This window comes from Salvia hispanica, chromosome 1 (assembly GCF_023119035.1).
Source record: "Salvia hispanica cultivar TCC Black 2014 chromosome 1, UniMelb_Shisp_WGS_1.0, whole genome shotgun sequence".
Classification (NCBI taxonomy): Eukaryota; Viridiplantae; Streptophyta; class Magnoliopsida; order Lamiales; family Lamiaceae; genus Salvia; species Salvia hispanica.
The window spans coordinates 32,311,470-32,325,007 of NC_062965.1; the positions used below are offsets into that span (position 1 = coordinate 32,311,470).

At 36.4% G+C, this 13,538-nt stretch overlaps 2 protein-coding genes across 3 annotated transcripts; both read right to left on the reverse strand.

Annotated features, from left to right (window-relative positions):
• Window positions 1-1,260: 1,260 nt before the first annotated feature.
• On the reverse strand, window positions 1,261-4,659 carry LOC125211844 (SUPPRESSOR OF GAMMA RESPONSE 1-like). 2 transcript variants are annotated; one of them, XM_048111895.1, is made up of 6 exons: window positions 4,570-4,659; window positions 3,835-3,967; window positions 3,069-3,255; window positions 2,211-2,701; window positions 1,594-1,848; window positions 1,261-1,440 (listed from the first exon to the last, which is right to left on the reverse strand). In XM_048111895.1, exons 1-6 carry the CDS (start codon window positions 4,575-4,577, stop codon window positions 1,387-1,389), a joined length of 1,128 nt encoding a protein of 375 aa, XP_047967852.1. In that variant the 5' UTR covers window positions 4,578-4,659; the 3' UTR covers window positions 1,261-1,386. The 2 variants fall into 2 exon arrangements, with proteins under 2 accessions (XP_047967852.1, XP_047967777.1); XM_048111820.1 differs by having other exon boundaries at window positions 1,340-1,503.
• Window positions 4,660-7,827: 3,168 nt separating this feature from the next.
• Window positions 7,828-12,979, reverse strand: LOC125202587 (probable sodium/metabolite cotransporter BASS4, chloroplastic). The gene is made up of 14 exons (XM_048101024.1): window positions 12,754-12,979; window positions 12,568-12,670; window positions 12,226-12,333; window positions 12,034-12,101; window positions 11,363-11,441; window positions 10,879-10,937; window positions 10,703-10,771; window positions 10,509-10,622; window positions 10,115-10,136; window positions 9,935-10,002; window positions 9,271-9,356; window positions 8,566-8,695; window positions 8,280-8,381; window positions 7,828-8,206 (listed from the first exon to the last, which is right to left on the reverse strand). Exons 1-14 carry the CDS (start codon window positions 12,946-12,948, stop codon window positions 8,132-8,134), a joined length of 1,278 nt encoding a protein of 425 aa, XP_047956981.1. The 5' UTR covers window positions 12,949-12,979; the 3' UTR covers window positions 7,828-8,131.
• Window positions 12,980-13,538: the final 559 nt, after the last annotated feature.

A 13,538-nucleotide genomic window follows, 5' to 3' on the forward strand; every position in this document is an offset into this window, starting at 1 on the left:
AGAGGCGGTTGGAGATGTAGGAGAATGGAGTCAGTGCCGACGCGGTGGAGGATTTCGCCGGCGATAAGTCAGGGTACTTGACGGCGGGGACGGCGGCGGAGCATAGAGAGAGGTCAAAATCTGAGCATATAATCTGCAAATATACAATAATTCTAACTAATTAAATAATTGCACCAACACTAATATAATAAATTAAAAATTGATTTTATCTGAATTGAGGATTTCATCTAACTAATTAAATAATTGCAACAACACTGTCGTCTGCCGCGCCTCGGAGGCGGCAGAGGTAGATGGGGTCGATGTCGTCGCTCCTGATCGAGCTTATCAGATTCTGATCCTCTCTCCACACTTTCGAATTTGTACTCCGCCGCCAAACTCGTCGGAAATTCGGTTGCTGCACAGTCTGTACGACGTTCAGATTCTACCTAGAGTTTCAATTTTCATCTTCTTCTCGATTTTCTGTATTTTCTGATCTCCAATTCTCTCTCTGATGGAGGAATACAATCATGAGATGAACGGAGCTCGAATTCGAGGTGCAATTTTGTGTAAGGAGATTCCTTAGTGTATGGAAGGAACACCTCAGAGATGGAGAATGAGAGATCGAGAAGCAGAGAGCAAAAGATGGGAGTTGCTGAATTTTAATTACCATAAAATTACCATTATACCCTTTTGTAATAAATTAATCTAAAAATATTTTTTATGTGGCAAAATCTGGACCACTCATTTAATAAAAATGAGTGGCTGATATTGCATCTCATTTCTCAATTACCCTAAAAATTTCAATTGATCATGGACCTATATATATATATATATATATATATATATCTTTGTATTGATATAATTATATCTTTGTGTTGATAATTTTAATACACAATATTGAAAGTTATTATTTATTACTGTAAATTAGTTAGCACACTAACGCAACCCTATATATATATATATATATATATATATATATATATTTGTTGGTTCGTGTATTTGAACCAAGTTCGCATTATCTCAGAGCATAGAATATGGGGGGCTTAAGCCCCTCCAACCTCTTGTTTTTGTGAAAATTATATTTAGGTCTTACTAAGTTGAATTTACTAAAAATGAAATTACGATAATTCGATTATGTTTATCAGAAGTTGAGTTGCCTACCTACAATTTATAATCAAGTCTTAATCTAAGATCATAGCCAACCATAACAAACCGACAATATGTACAAGACAAATGCTAATATTATTACAAACAACATTGTTTAACACATATATACATAGTTTAATAACTAATATTTCATACCTCCACAGCTGATACCAAAGGGAGTTCGACAACCTTAATTGGCGTCTCATTAGGTTTATGTTCGTCATCTCTCTTTGTGATCAACTCTAGCTTTTAGTCGAAATCTTATTGCTCGTATGAAGGGACCACGAGAGGTGCAAAAATGGGACGTTTCGAGTCCTAATACAGTTGGTCCAACGAATCGAATATGCTGTCTTGGGACGAAAACTGCAAGTCCTGTGACTGAGGGATAAGAAAGGACATACAAAACCTATGAATAGTGAGATAAAAGACATGATGTTACAGATTTATAAAAGCGGAGGATGGGCTTACGTTGAAATCTGGCGCAACGTCGAGCTCTAAGTTCTCAAGCTTGCCTATTCCAGAACAACTAGTGGTGTCTCTGTTGTGCATGGCGATCATGTCACCAGATGCATCTATAGACTCGACTATCTCGTTGCAGTATAAGGAGTTCGGTTGATTGAAATCATCAGCTTCGGTGTTTCCAGCCAAGCTAGTGGTGAACTCAACATCTTCTAACCGGGAACTATAGGAAGCGTGATATGATCCGTTGAGATGCTCAGTTTCCTGGTCAACGAAACAATAAACATGTGTGGATGAATGAGTAAAAACATCTTGTATTATCAATGCAAGAGTGAGTAGCAAAAGTGTATGTGTCGTGTGTGATATGCAATGCGTGTGTGTATGTGTGCATAGTGTGCATGTTTGTGATTGGTGTGTACGTGTGTGCAGTGTATGTGCATAGTATGTGTAAAACTCCAATTATTTTATGATATCAAACACTGAATTTGGAATTAAAAGCTAAAATTCAAATTTCACAACTCTCAATTCCACGTACTACCAAACAAAGCCTTACAATTTCTACAACTTCAATAAAAATGAACAATGCCACAAAATATAAAGAAGCAATGATAGAAGATTTTGCCAACCTGAAGTAGTGACTGAAGGAAATAATCGTCCGAGTGCCAATCCGAATACGTAGTTTGGTCCTGACCAGGAGGGTCGGTAGTGGTCAACTTAGGTGTCATAGGGATTACAGGAATTGCCTTTACATCCGACTCTTCCTTCACCAAAGTAAGACTTCCAACCTTCTCACTCTCCTTCTCGGGCTGATGAAAGATCTTCGAGACCACATATTCACCCTCTTTCTCGTCCTTGTTGCTCCCGAGATGGTACTGATGCATCACCCAATTGCACTTCTCGGCCTTGCATCCCCTCTTCGATGTATCGTAAAGAACCATGATTTTCTTAAAACCTATATGTATCCCATTTTCCACCACCGGCTTGGTTTTGCCCGTCTTGTGCCAACGCATGCGTGCGCTTTCTTGATCCCCAATTCTACGGCGCTTCCTCCCACCACTTGCGTAAGCGTTGGCAATTCTATAGAAGTAATGAGCACTGCCTCCATCCATCTTGGCTCCTGCAAACATTCATCAATTCATCAGAACCTACGAGTTTTCTAATCGCGTGTCGGATTTGAAATCTAACGATGCACACATATAGCTCGACAATACTCAACTCAACACACTACACCATCAAATCTATGACTCATTATAAAAACAATCTGAAAATTTTAATAAGCTCAAAGTTTCTACACAAACAGGAATGAGGATGGTCTTCCATATAGTAAGACGCGTTACATTATTGTTTTCTCATTGTTGATTGAGTCGAAAGAAACGAGAAGCAATGCATTACATTCTTCACCTAGTCTCCTAAAGCAAACAAATAAATTTGAGACATGAATCTGTCACATTATCAAGAGAGTTATTAGGCCTAACTTAACTCACCGGGAAGATTTTGCGGATGAGTGTAACATATCCCCCCTTCGCCTTCCAAAGTTGGGATGAACTCATCGATGAACAAGTGGGGCTCCGATTTCCCCACGCCTCGTTTTGCAGCTAAATGATCCAGCAGCTCCACATCGGATGGATCAAATTTCACACCAGCAGGAAATCCCGGCCATTCATGTGGAATCTGTAAGAACAAGTCATCAAACACAATCTCTAATCACTCATTAGTACAATGCATTCGACCGCATGCTCGAAAACGTGATCAAACAGAAAAGTTACACGACTACTTGATGAATGGCTAAAAAGGAAGCCTCTGGCATCACTTGTGTCTATTAGATGAAATCTGAAAGAACAAGTCATGGAACTCAAACTCTCATTACTCATCAGTACAAATCCAAGAAGAAGCAATGTAAACTCGAAACACGATCGAACAGAGTCACTACACGAACGGGTGAAAATGAAACTTCTTACACCACTGTTGTCTATTGTATGAAATCTGAACATGAAACTCAATCTCTCATTGCTCAATACTACAAATCCAAGAAGAATCAATATAAACTCGAAGCAGGATGAATGGGTGAAAAATAAGTTTCTAGCATCAATGTGGTCTATTAGATTGAAAGAACAAGTCATGAAATTCGATCTCTCATTACTACAAATCGAAGAAGATGCAAGATAAACTCCGTAGCTTAGCACACAGCATGCTCGAAAACAGGATTGAACACACAACTACTCGATGGATAAGTAAAATGAAGCTCCTTACATCACTGTTGTCTATCAGATGGTGGCACTTGGGGCATCGGGTATTCGCCCCACAATCCTTGATACGACAAGAAGCAGTGAGACCTGCATTGATCACCTTCCTCGCGAGACTTCGACTATCAACAAGCCATGACCTGCATCACATTACTCAACACTGTCAATAAACTCAAACTACAAAACCACCTAAATCAACCATCTGACTATTCTGATCAGGAAGAATGTGAGCAACAAAACTAGTAAACATTTAATGAAAGAATCTCTGTCAAGATTGATTTTTTCTCTCCATTATGAACATCAAGAAACACCACTTAACTCTTGATCTTAAATTCAAGAAGTTGGCACTGATTTTAATCTTATGCCAAAAAAGGCTTTATCTGAACTAAATATTCCTTTCTTCATTTAACTTGATATCACATCAATAACATCATTTTTTCCCAAACAAGAAAGAAAAATATCATCCTTAAAAGTCTTACATAACCCAGAAAAAGAATGAAAAAAAAAAAGAATAAATCAAACACCCCATCCATTGAAACAGAGAGAGAGAGAAACTCAACCCTACATGAAGGTTTCCTTCTTCCTCAAAAAAATCAATTCTTGGAAACGACCAATCTCTCTCTCTCAATCACACACATATATATAAAGATGGTATTTTTGCCTCAATTATGTAATCAGAGCTAGATCCAGAAGAGTTTAGAGCTGGATGAACATTCAATTGGTTCCAAGATTGAATTTTTACCTATCCATTCAAGAATCTAAGAGCATAAATTGTCAGATATTAAATCAAATCGGTTAAGTAACAACTCTCAGATGACAAAATGCATTCTCATTTGTAAGTTGCGAAGAGAGTGATGAATACTTTCCTCTTTTCTACACTCGGTTAAGTAAGCGAGTGTTAAATAGCGGGAAAACCCATAACTAGAGGCTCGGAGTTTCCGAACCTGGGTTTTGGAGAGAATCCTTGGCGTTTAAGGGAGTTTGGAGCTTGGTTTGAATGGGCCCATGTTGACTGAAGCTGACTCCGAGCCTTGAGCTGCATGTTGGTTGCCAAAAACATACTTGGTGCCCAAGCTAGTAAGAAAATATTTGGTAAGACGGTTTTAGGCAACGAAGCTGAAAAAATTACAGTCTCGACGTGATTTGGCCATTGGAGATTGAGGGATGACAATGTCATTTTACTATTTTCGAATTTTATTATTTTTAAACTTTATGAAAAAAAAAAATTAAATTCTTGTATGATTAGACCATTTTTTGATATTAACTGATATCAATCTATTTTGCAAATTAATATTTTGTTTAATATACATAATAATTAATATTTTTAAAATGGTAGTTAAAGTCATAAATTGCACAGCTAGTGAAGCGTGCGTGACACGTGCATTTGCTGAACTTTTCCTTGTTCGAATAGATTCTTGTGTTGATTTTTTCATTTAAATTGGATTTTTCTTCTTCATCAATTAGATACAACTAGTTGAGATTTAAATTCAGCAATGCGAGTTATTGCAACTTGGTACCCAAGCTAATAATAAAATCTGATGTCAGTTGATAAGACGGTTTTAGGCAACGAAGTTGAAAAGGTTGCAGTCTCAATGTAATTTGGCCATTGGAAACTGAGGGTTGAAAATGTCATTTCACTGTTTTCGAATTTAATTATTTTAGAATTTTCATGAATTTTTTTAAAATTCTTGTGTGATTAGAGCATTCTTGGAATTTAACTGATATCAATCTATATTTTGCAAATCAATATTTTGTTTAATATACGTAGTAATTAACATTTTAAATATCGTAGTTAAAGTCATAAATTTGCACAGTTACTGAAACGTGTGTGGCACGTGCATTGCCGAACCTTTCCTCATTCAAATAGATTCGTATGTTTATTTTTCCATTTAAATTGGATTTTTCTTCTTCATTAACTCGATACAACTGGCTGAGATTTTAGTTCAGCAATGCGAGTTATTGCAGCTTGCCGAGATTTAAATCCGGCAATGCGAGTTATTGCAATTTGCCGAGATTTAAATTCAGCTATACACGTCACCACATCTTGTGGACAGTGGCGGACCTACAATGGGCCTGGGGTCCCATGCACCCCCAGCATTTGCAAGCATTATTATATATATATATATATATATTAGTTTCAGAAGATGAATAAATTTAACAATCAGCGCAAGTGGCTGAGGCAACGGTCTCCTTTATAAGAGATTCGGGTTTGAGTCTGCTTGAGGACAATTTCATGTGCATTTTTATTGCTTTCATTCACACAGTACCAATTATTTTGTATGCTTCCCATTTTTTCAAATACAAAAGCTGGCAATAAAATATTCTCCTTATTTGATACTCTCAATAAAATGATAAAAATATTATCTTTAATTTTTTTTCTCTCTTACTTTATTATTTATTTATTAACTTATTATAAAATAACACTAAATAAAATTTTGTGTCGAAAAACAAATAGACACACCTCATTTTTTTGCTGCGCACACACTTTGCAATAAAAAAATTCTCCTTATTTATTTCTCCCCATTACAGAAACAACATCATCTCCATATTTCTTTCTCTATATTACTTTATTATTTCTTTACTTAACTTATAAAATAACAGTAAATAAATTCTCGTGTCGAAAAACACATACTATACATTCAGTGGACAAAGAAAGTTATTGTCACCATCATTTTATCATTCGTTACACATTATTCATCTATATATCTAGCAACTTTCTACCAATCATGCCATAACTAGTTGTGATGAGGTAAATATCGAAAAATATTCTACAACTGTTTATAGTAAATTGGACCCCCAGAGCCGAAATCCTGCGTCCGCCACTACTTGTGGAGATTTAAATTCGGTCAATAAAATGAACACCAAACGTAAAATCTGACTATAATTATATTGTTATGAATTTGGATATAAAAATGAAATTTTAAACTATTTTTAGAATAACCAAATAATAAATTCAGAGTTGAAAAATTCAAACAATATTGTCCCTATGTCCACATTAAAAATCTGACATGAATTTTATAATGAACTAGTATCTACCACGTGCAACGCACAAACACGATCCAATTTACTTTCCGGGTACTAATTACTAAGTACATAATACTACTCCCTCCGTCCCAGATAATTCGTCCCAGTTCCTTTTTTATACTCATTTTGCAAAAATAATAATAAATAGTTAAAGTGGAAAAAAAGTAAAGTAAAAGAGAGAATAATGTAAAGAATAGTCTTATCTACATTATTGTTTCTCTTATTTTACTTTCTCTCAACTTTACCTATTTATTATTATTTTTGCAAAACAAGTGTGAAAAATGAACTGGGACGAATTATCTGGGACGGAGGGAGTATGTTTTAGACAACTATTGACGTAATAATATCTAGTGTTAATCTTGTGCGATGCACAATCTAATTTACTTAAGGAGTACTAATATTTATTAAAAATTAATATGTTAAATATAGAAACAATATGATAACATATATTTTAAGTGATAACAAATAAATCAATAGTTGATCCATTTAATAAGAGCGTTGATGATGAAACTATCTCGACAGATATTTAATTAGAGAAAGTAGTATTAGGTAGCATTAGCCACTTAGTTCATTCGAGGCAAAATAAGCAAGGATGTCATGCTGAATATAAGTTGCTGGCAACGGGCCTTTTAACTTGTTGCAAATTAGTTAGATGACCAGTCTCTTCTGGTATATCACCTGATCATATTGAATGTTGATATCTATAGAATAGTATATGATTCAGAGAGTATATAACAACATTTATTTGACCATGGTTCAGTCAGATATGATCAACTAACCTGTCAACTTATTTGCATCAAATAGTGAAGTGGTAAGAGACTAAGAGTAGAGCAAGGAGGAGAAAATGGGAAGATATTTCCATTTTTTTTTATTTCTAACTGTGGTGATTCTGAGATTGAGCTTATGATATCTATATATATACATGTGGATAAGATTCACATTTGGGTGCGTGAATGTAATATGGTAAATTCGCAACGAAAATACAACAAGGTAGTTCTTCTTTAACTGAGACTTCTCTGATCCACATTTAAAGTGAAATATCCTTCAATTTTCCTCAAAAGTTGAAGCATTCCCAGTACCATTTTGTCACCAGTTACCACATTACAGTAATATCTAAATCAACCTAGACATGTATCAATTTTCAGAGGATCAGGAAGCGATTACGAATGTGATGTCTGCAGACGATGCTGCTAACGGACAGTTGAATGTTTGGCCCCCTACTGGTGTTTTTTACATGAATTTCCATTTCACTTATGCTTCTCATAAACATATGTCAGAGTCTATGCTATCTTGGCATTATCAAATGAGCCCTCCTTTTGTTTCCAGAGGCTCACTATAAAGGAGTCGATGATAATCTACAACACGACAATCCTTGTCAGCTGAAGCAAGTACGATAAGACTAAGAGAGGATGAGAAAACTTTGTTCACCTGGTTAAGGTGGGCTGCCACACATGGAAGGACTAGTAAGCCAGATGCACCTAAGGCACCACCAAGCTGCTCAACAACTGCTACCATCACCGGCAAGGTTTTCTGTAAAAGTATACAGCATGAAGGCATATCATATTACAGTAACAAAATGTGAGTAATTTAAATTCTTTTATCCTTCTTGTTTAAATGTTCAAGTAAATTGCTATAGATGTGTTAGAGAAGAAATTAATGCCGATCGCTCCTTATCATCAATTAATTAAAAAAATAACTACAAAGCGCATCTCACCTGGCTGGCTACTAATAGAAGAGCACTGGTATTTTCTTTCTTGGCGAAAGGCGACTTACTACCTCCAGTTATAAGCGAAAGACTCGGGATTAACAAAGCATTAAAAGAAAATAAGGTGAGGTGAAGAATCCTGCAAAATGTTAGGAAGGTAATTAGTTGATGCTGCTGCTATAACTCCCTATCATATAGTATCAGAATCACCTTAATAGTATTCGAGGAAAAAGAGCAACTGAACAAAGGGTCTTTACACAACATCAATCCAAGTTTTTGCAATTCAACTTACTATGGAAGGCCATGAATAGATCAAAAGAGGTGAGAAATGAAGACATTTTTAGACATGGAATCTGTTGTGGTGCTAAGAAACGTGATATTTTGATATTGGCTTTAACAAGAACCTGCTCAGTACCCCATAGAATAAATACTAGGAATCCACTTATAGAAATTGTGTAATGCTTGATCTCTCAGTTCGAGCCTCATCATAATAACGACCTAAGCCATATTTTTCCAGAATTGCAGTTCTACAAGATGGCCTTCAAATAATTTCAAAATTTCTCACACAAGCAAAGGTTTTGATAAGTTTCTTAACATATTAGTATGTGCTTGGACAACATACAGCACATGTAAGAGTTCTTACTTATAATCTCTTTCAGAGATAACACAAAGCATATAAGAGAAGAGCTAATTGCAAGAAGAAGATATACATACACTCCCAGGACAACAGCTACGAGGAAAACTTCAGGCTTCACCATCAAAAGAAGGGACCTCGATCTGCTGACTTGAACCCAAGGGGCCTTCATGAGGGGCAACGATCAGGAGCAAATTTGAAGTAGTAGAAAGTCTTTTCAAAACAATATATTGGCCAACAACCACAATTCTAAAATAGTCAATCAATATCAGATTGTTGCAGAAAAAGAAGAATGGAAGAAACAGGTAGTCATGTTTATTTATGAAAACTTGCAAACTAAGAATCGACCAGCAAACAAAGAGATGGGTCATAACTTATAACCTAGCACTCCTCAAGCTGAGTTCTTGGAGGACTATAGATCTAAACCGACGAACTGACGCACTCCAGACAGTAACACAGTGAGTCAGTTGCTGCTCACTGGGTTGTTTTATGAAATATTGCTAGCATAATCAGCTTATTTACGACATTGTAGAAGTAAATTTAAGTATCACCCTAAAGGGAATTTTCTCAGATTAACAACACATAATCTTGACACTACCTGATAAGTGATAACATTCAGATTATATAACAATATCCAATTGGTGTCACTAAAGATAGAAGTGGTGCCCAAATTTATTTGGTTTTTAAAACTGACAACAATAACATAATTTAATTGTGAGAACAAATCAAAATTGTGCATCTTACAGAACTAAGGAAAATTGCGCTGATCACTGCCAAAAGCTTACGGTTTCCATCTGCAAAGTCTGCTATACCTGCAAGATGTTGGTGAAACAATGAAAAAGGAGAAAATGCATTCACAGATAAAACATTATTTTTTCGCCAGCTGTCCTATTAAAACACCAAGAGGGTGTAGAGGTGTCTCACCTTTTGAGAGTTCTCGAGCAACCTGTTGATTGGAGTGATAGATGTAAGTAATCAGTAAATGCAAACCTCAAAGGCATCAGGTTAATTCTAATTGGGGGGAAAAAAAAAGGAAAATTATTAGCAAGAATACATAACTGGCAAAAGTTAAATTACTTTCTCATTGGAACATTCCTAACATTACAGACTTTAAGGTAAAATTTCAACTGTTAGCTTTCCAGTTATGCCTTGAGGATTTTTACCTTTTTTACATTTTCTTATCCTATATGCTAGTACTATTTTGCAGCAAATATTGGAGAAAGTATGTCCTTGTCTTTATTAGATTGGAAAACATAAATGGAGTGAATTAGGATGCAAATATAGATTAATAAAACTAGTAAATACAGTAATGCTTCACCTTTCCCAAGATTAGAGGAACTAAAAGCATGAGAACAAGGCTTCTTAACAACTGTTCAGTTGGAATAGCTACCCCAACTCCAGCAGCTATGAATTTTGAGATAGTATAAGGTATCTGTTATGCAACAAAGATTTCAGTCCTTTCTTTGCAGCAAGAATAGTTAACAAGTCCAAGAACAGAAGACTAGAACTTACAATTAGAATTCCCAATAAATTTGATACCAAGGTCATTGCAAGTGCAAGAGCAGAGTTCCCTCCAGCTAGCTGTGTTTTGTCAAATCAAACCTGCAGTCAAGCTAACAGCAACACTTTCTTTCTGGTTTGCGAAACCATTAGCAGACACCTTCTGGGAATTTATAACATTCAGTTACCCGTGTCAAAGCCACTCCACTAGATAAAGTTGTAGGCATACAGCTAAATATAGCAAGTCCTGTGAAAATCAGAAATCTCATCAGACATAAACAGGAAAACTGGTGGATAAACAGATGAATGGAAAGGGCCGATGATAGATAGAAACAAAAAAGTTGTCCACTCTAGTCAGTGAAGATTAGGGCTGTCTGTTTCCTATTTTCCCTCCTCACTTCACTCCCAAAATTAAACCAAATATACATTACATTTCTCAGGATATATTCTTAATTTCTTAGTAATAATGACATCCAGACTTTTCTTCGTAAATATTGATCCCTCTAAATAGAAATGGATATAGTTTATGACATTGAACGAATCGATCTATCAATTTATTATGACAATTATTCTTCTCAGAGAACAAACTTGACCCAAACACCTCATTTTCTGGTTATCGATACAACAAGTGGACTCATACAATGTCAGGGCAAAGCAGAGCATAGTTCAAACCTGTAACAAATTCCTGTGGCTGGAGATTGAGCATCAATATGATCTTCGAGAAGAAGGGAGTCAAAAATAAAATTGAAGCCTGTATTACAACAAAAAGTAGAAAGTGAGTTCTTACCTAAGGAACTTGAGAGGTAAGAACGATGGTGTTTCAACACATCGAAATTCATAAAGAATTCATATAAAATTATAATCTCACAAAGGGCATTCCGAATATGTACAAGTCTAGGATTTCAAGTTAAAATCTAAGTTAACATCCACTCAAGGTCAGGGGCGGAGCCACTATATAGCCACATGGGGCATTTGCCCCTCCTCACACTCCTTTTCTTATTACATTTCCATACACACATTTCCAATTATATAGATCAAATACACTAAATGCCCCTTCTCAAATGTATAAAATTTTCCTATATACTATTTTTGCCCCTCCTTAAGCATAATCCTGGTTACGCCCCTGCTCAAGGTACGATATTAAGACAACATCATAGTGGGATTTAAAAATCTTTCATAACAGCATAGCTAATATATACTATACGTAAATTATAAAGAACAGAAGCTGATTGGAGTTACTTTAAAGTATCATCAGCCACAGGTACCTTATCTTCACCTCCCAGCCATGAGACAAAATGACTAATTAAAGAGGATAAATTGTATGGAAGAATGCAAGCTCATACCAGCCCAAACAGTCCAACTGGCCATGCATCAGTAGCGGCGCCAATTTCATCACTGCGCAACGTCAGTCCTGGAATATGAAAAAAAAAACTAGACCAAGCTAAGAAAACCATGGAAAGTCAAAGTGGGAAAGGTATATACAGTATTATCAAAAAATATTCAAGAACAACGTCAGAAGGAATGAGAAACCTGACCTGAAATTACAAATATCCCGAAAGTACTAATTTTTGATACATAAAGCTTATCAGCAAGACAACCGGGACCAGGATTTGCAAGTCCCAATAATACTCCACATATAAGAGCTGCAAGCACAATTAGACGAATGCATTAGATTGCAAGTTGAATACCACAGTGAATTGTTCAATATATCACACAATTTCCGTGCAATAACACCACAACTCAAGCTAAAAAAAGATAATTGAAGAAGTTGTTGATACAACCACAATAGTTTGTCCAATTTGGATGGTCAGCGTAACCAGATAATATCGATGATGATAAAAATAGATAAGCACTGTTAAAAAAAACACCAATCATACCTAAAGGTAGAAAATTATCAGAAGCAATCTTAGTTAATGATTTGGTCCAATTTGGACTTGCAACTTCTGGAAGTCGCTTTTCTCCTTCTCCTTCTTCATTTCCCTGTAACACCAAAATGTTACAGAATTAATTTTATTTCAATGATAATTGCAGCAAAACGAGGGATTGAAAAGGCAAGGATTAACCTCAAGGGACTTCGCACTTGCTCTAACACTGCGGATTCTGTGAAGTGAACGGAGCTCCCAGAGAAGAGGCGCTACATTGGCCTTGCGACGGGGGAAAGGGGGGAAGTTTGGTGAGGAAATCTGAATCATATGCCGGAAATATGGGATTCCGGTGACCGGATGATTGGGAATAAGGGCTTGGAGTGCTCGCGCCATAGTGGGAATGGTGTGGCTGAACAGGGAAACTCAAATGTGGCTCTTTTTAATGTCATTTGCAGTCTAAAATATATGAATATGAAGATTTTATTATTTTTTTATAGAACATTATCTTTTGAGTTATTTCATCCCGGAAAACGGTTTAGAATTGATCCATTTTGGACGGTGCATGAAAAAATTTGATGGTCAACGCCAATTAACTTAATTTTGACTAGATTAACAATTTTAACACAATAATGTGTTCTCACTATTTAGTCTTGAACATATTGTCTTTGTTCGTCCATCCACCATCTCATCCCCTTCATCCCCAGAAAATGGCCCCCAATCCACAGTGGCGTCCGGCAGCAGGAATGGGGAAGTGGGTGGTGGAGATCTGCTTGCCAGTATGCAGCCCGCCCCTACAACCCCGTCGCCTTCATTCACTACGGCTCACGCGCAGCTCAATCTTTGCAGCGGATGAAATTATAAAGGCGGAAGATCGTCGTCGCGGAGCCAGACTCTGAATCTGATGTGGCAGCGGCATTTGTGGAACGAATTGATGGAATTCGGCGACGGTTTGGATTTGTTGGAGACTAGGGACAAAGTCGGCG

Coding starts and splice junctions, on each gene's coding strand:
- LOC125211844 (XM_048111820.1), bottom strand. Junction 3,256..3,834: donor ATCTGATAGACAACAGTGAT/GTAAGGAGCTTC, acceptor TTGTTCTTACAG/ATTCCACATGAATGGCCGGG. Junction 1,849..2,210: donor TCCTTCAGTCACTACTTCAG/GTTGGCAAAATC, acceptor TTCGTTGACCAG/GAAACTGAGCATCTCAACGG.
- LOC125202587 (XM_048101024.1), bottom strand. CDS start 12,948: ATGGCGCGAGCACTCCAAGCCCTTATTCCCAATCATCCGGTCACCGGA. Junction 11,442..12,033: donor CAGTTGGACTGTTTGGGCTG/GTATGAGCTTGC, acceptor GTTGTAATACAG/GCTTCAATTTTATTTTTGAC. Junction 10,623..10,702: donor ATTTATTGGGAATTCTAATT/GTAAGTTCTAGT, acceptor GTTGCATAACAG/ATACCTTATACTATCTCAAA.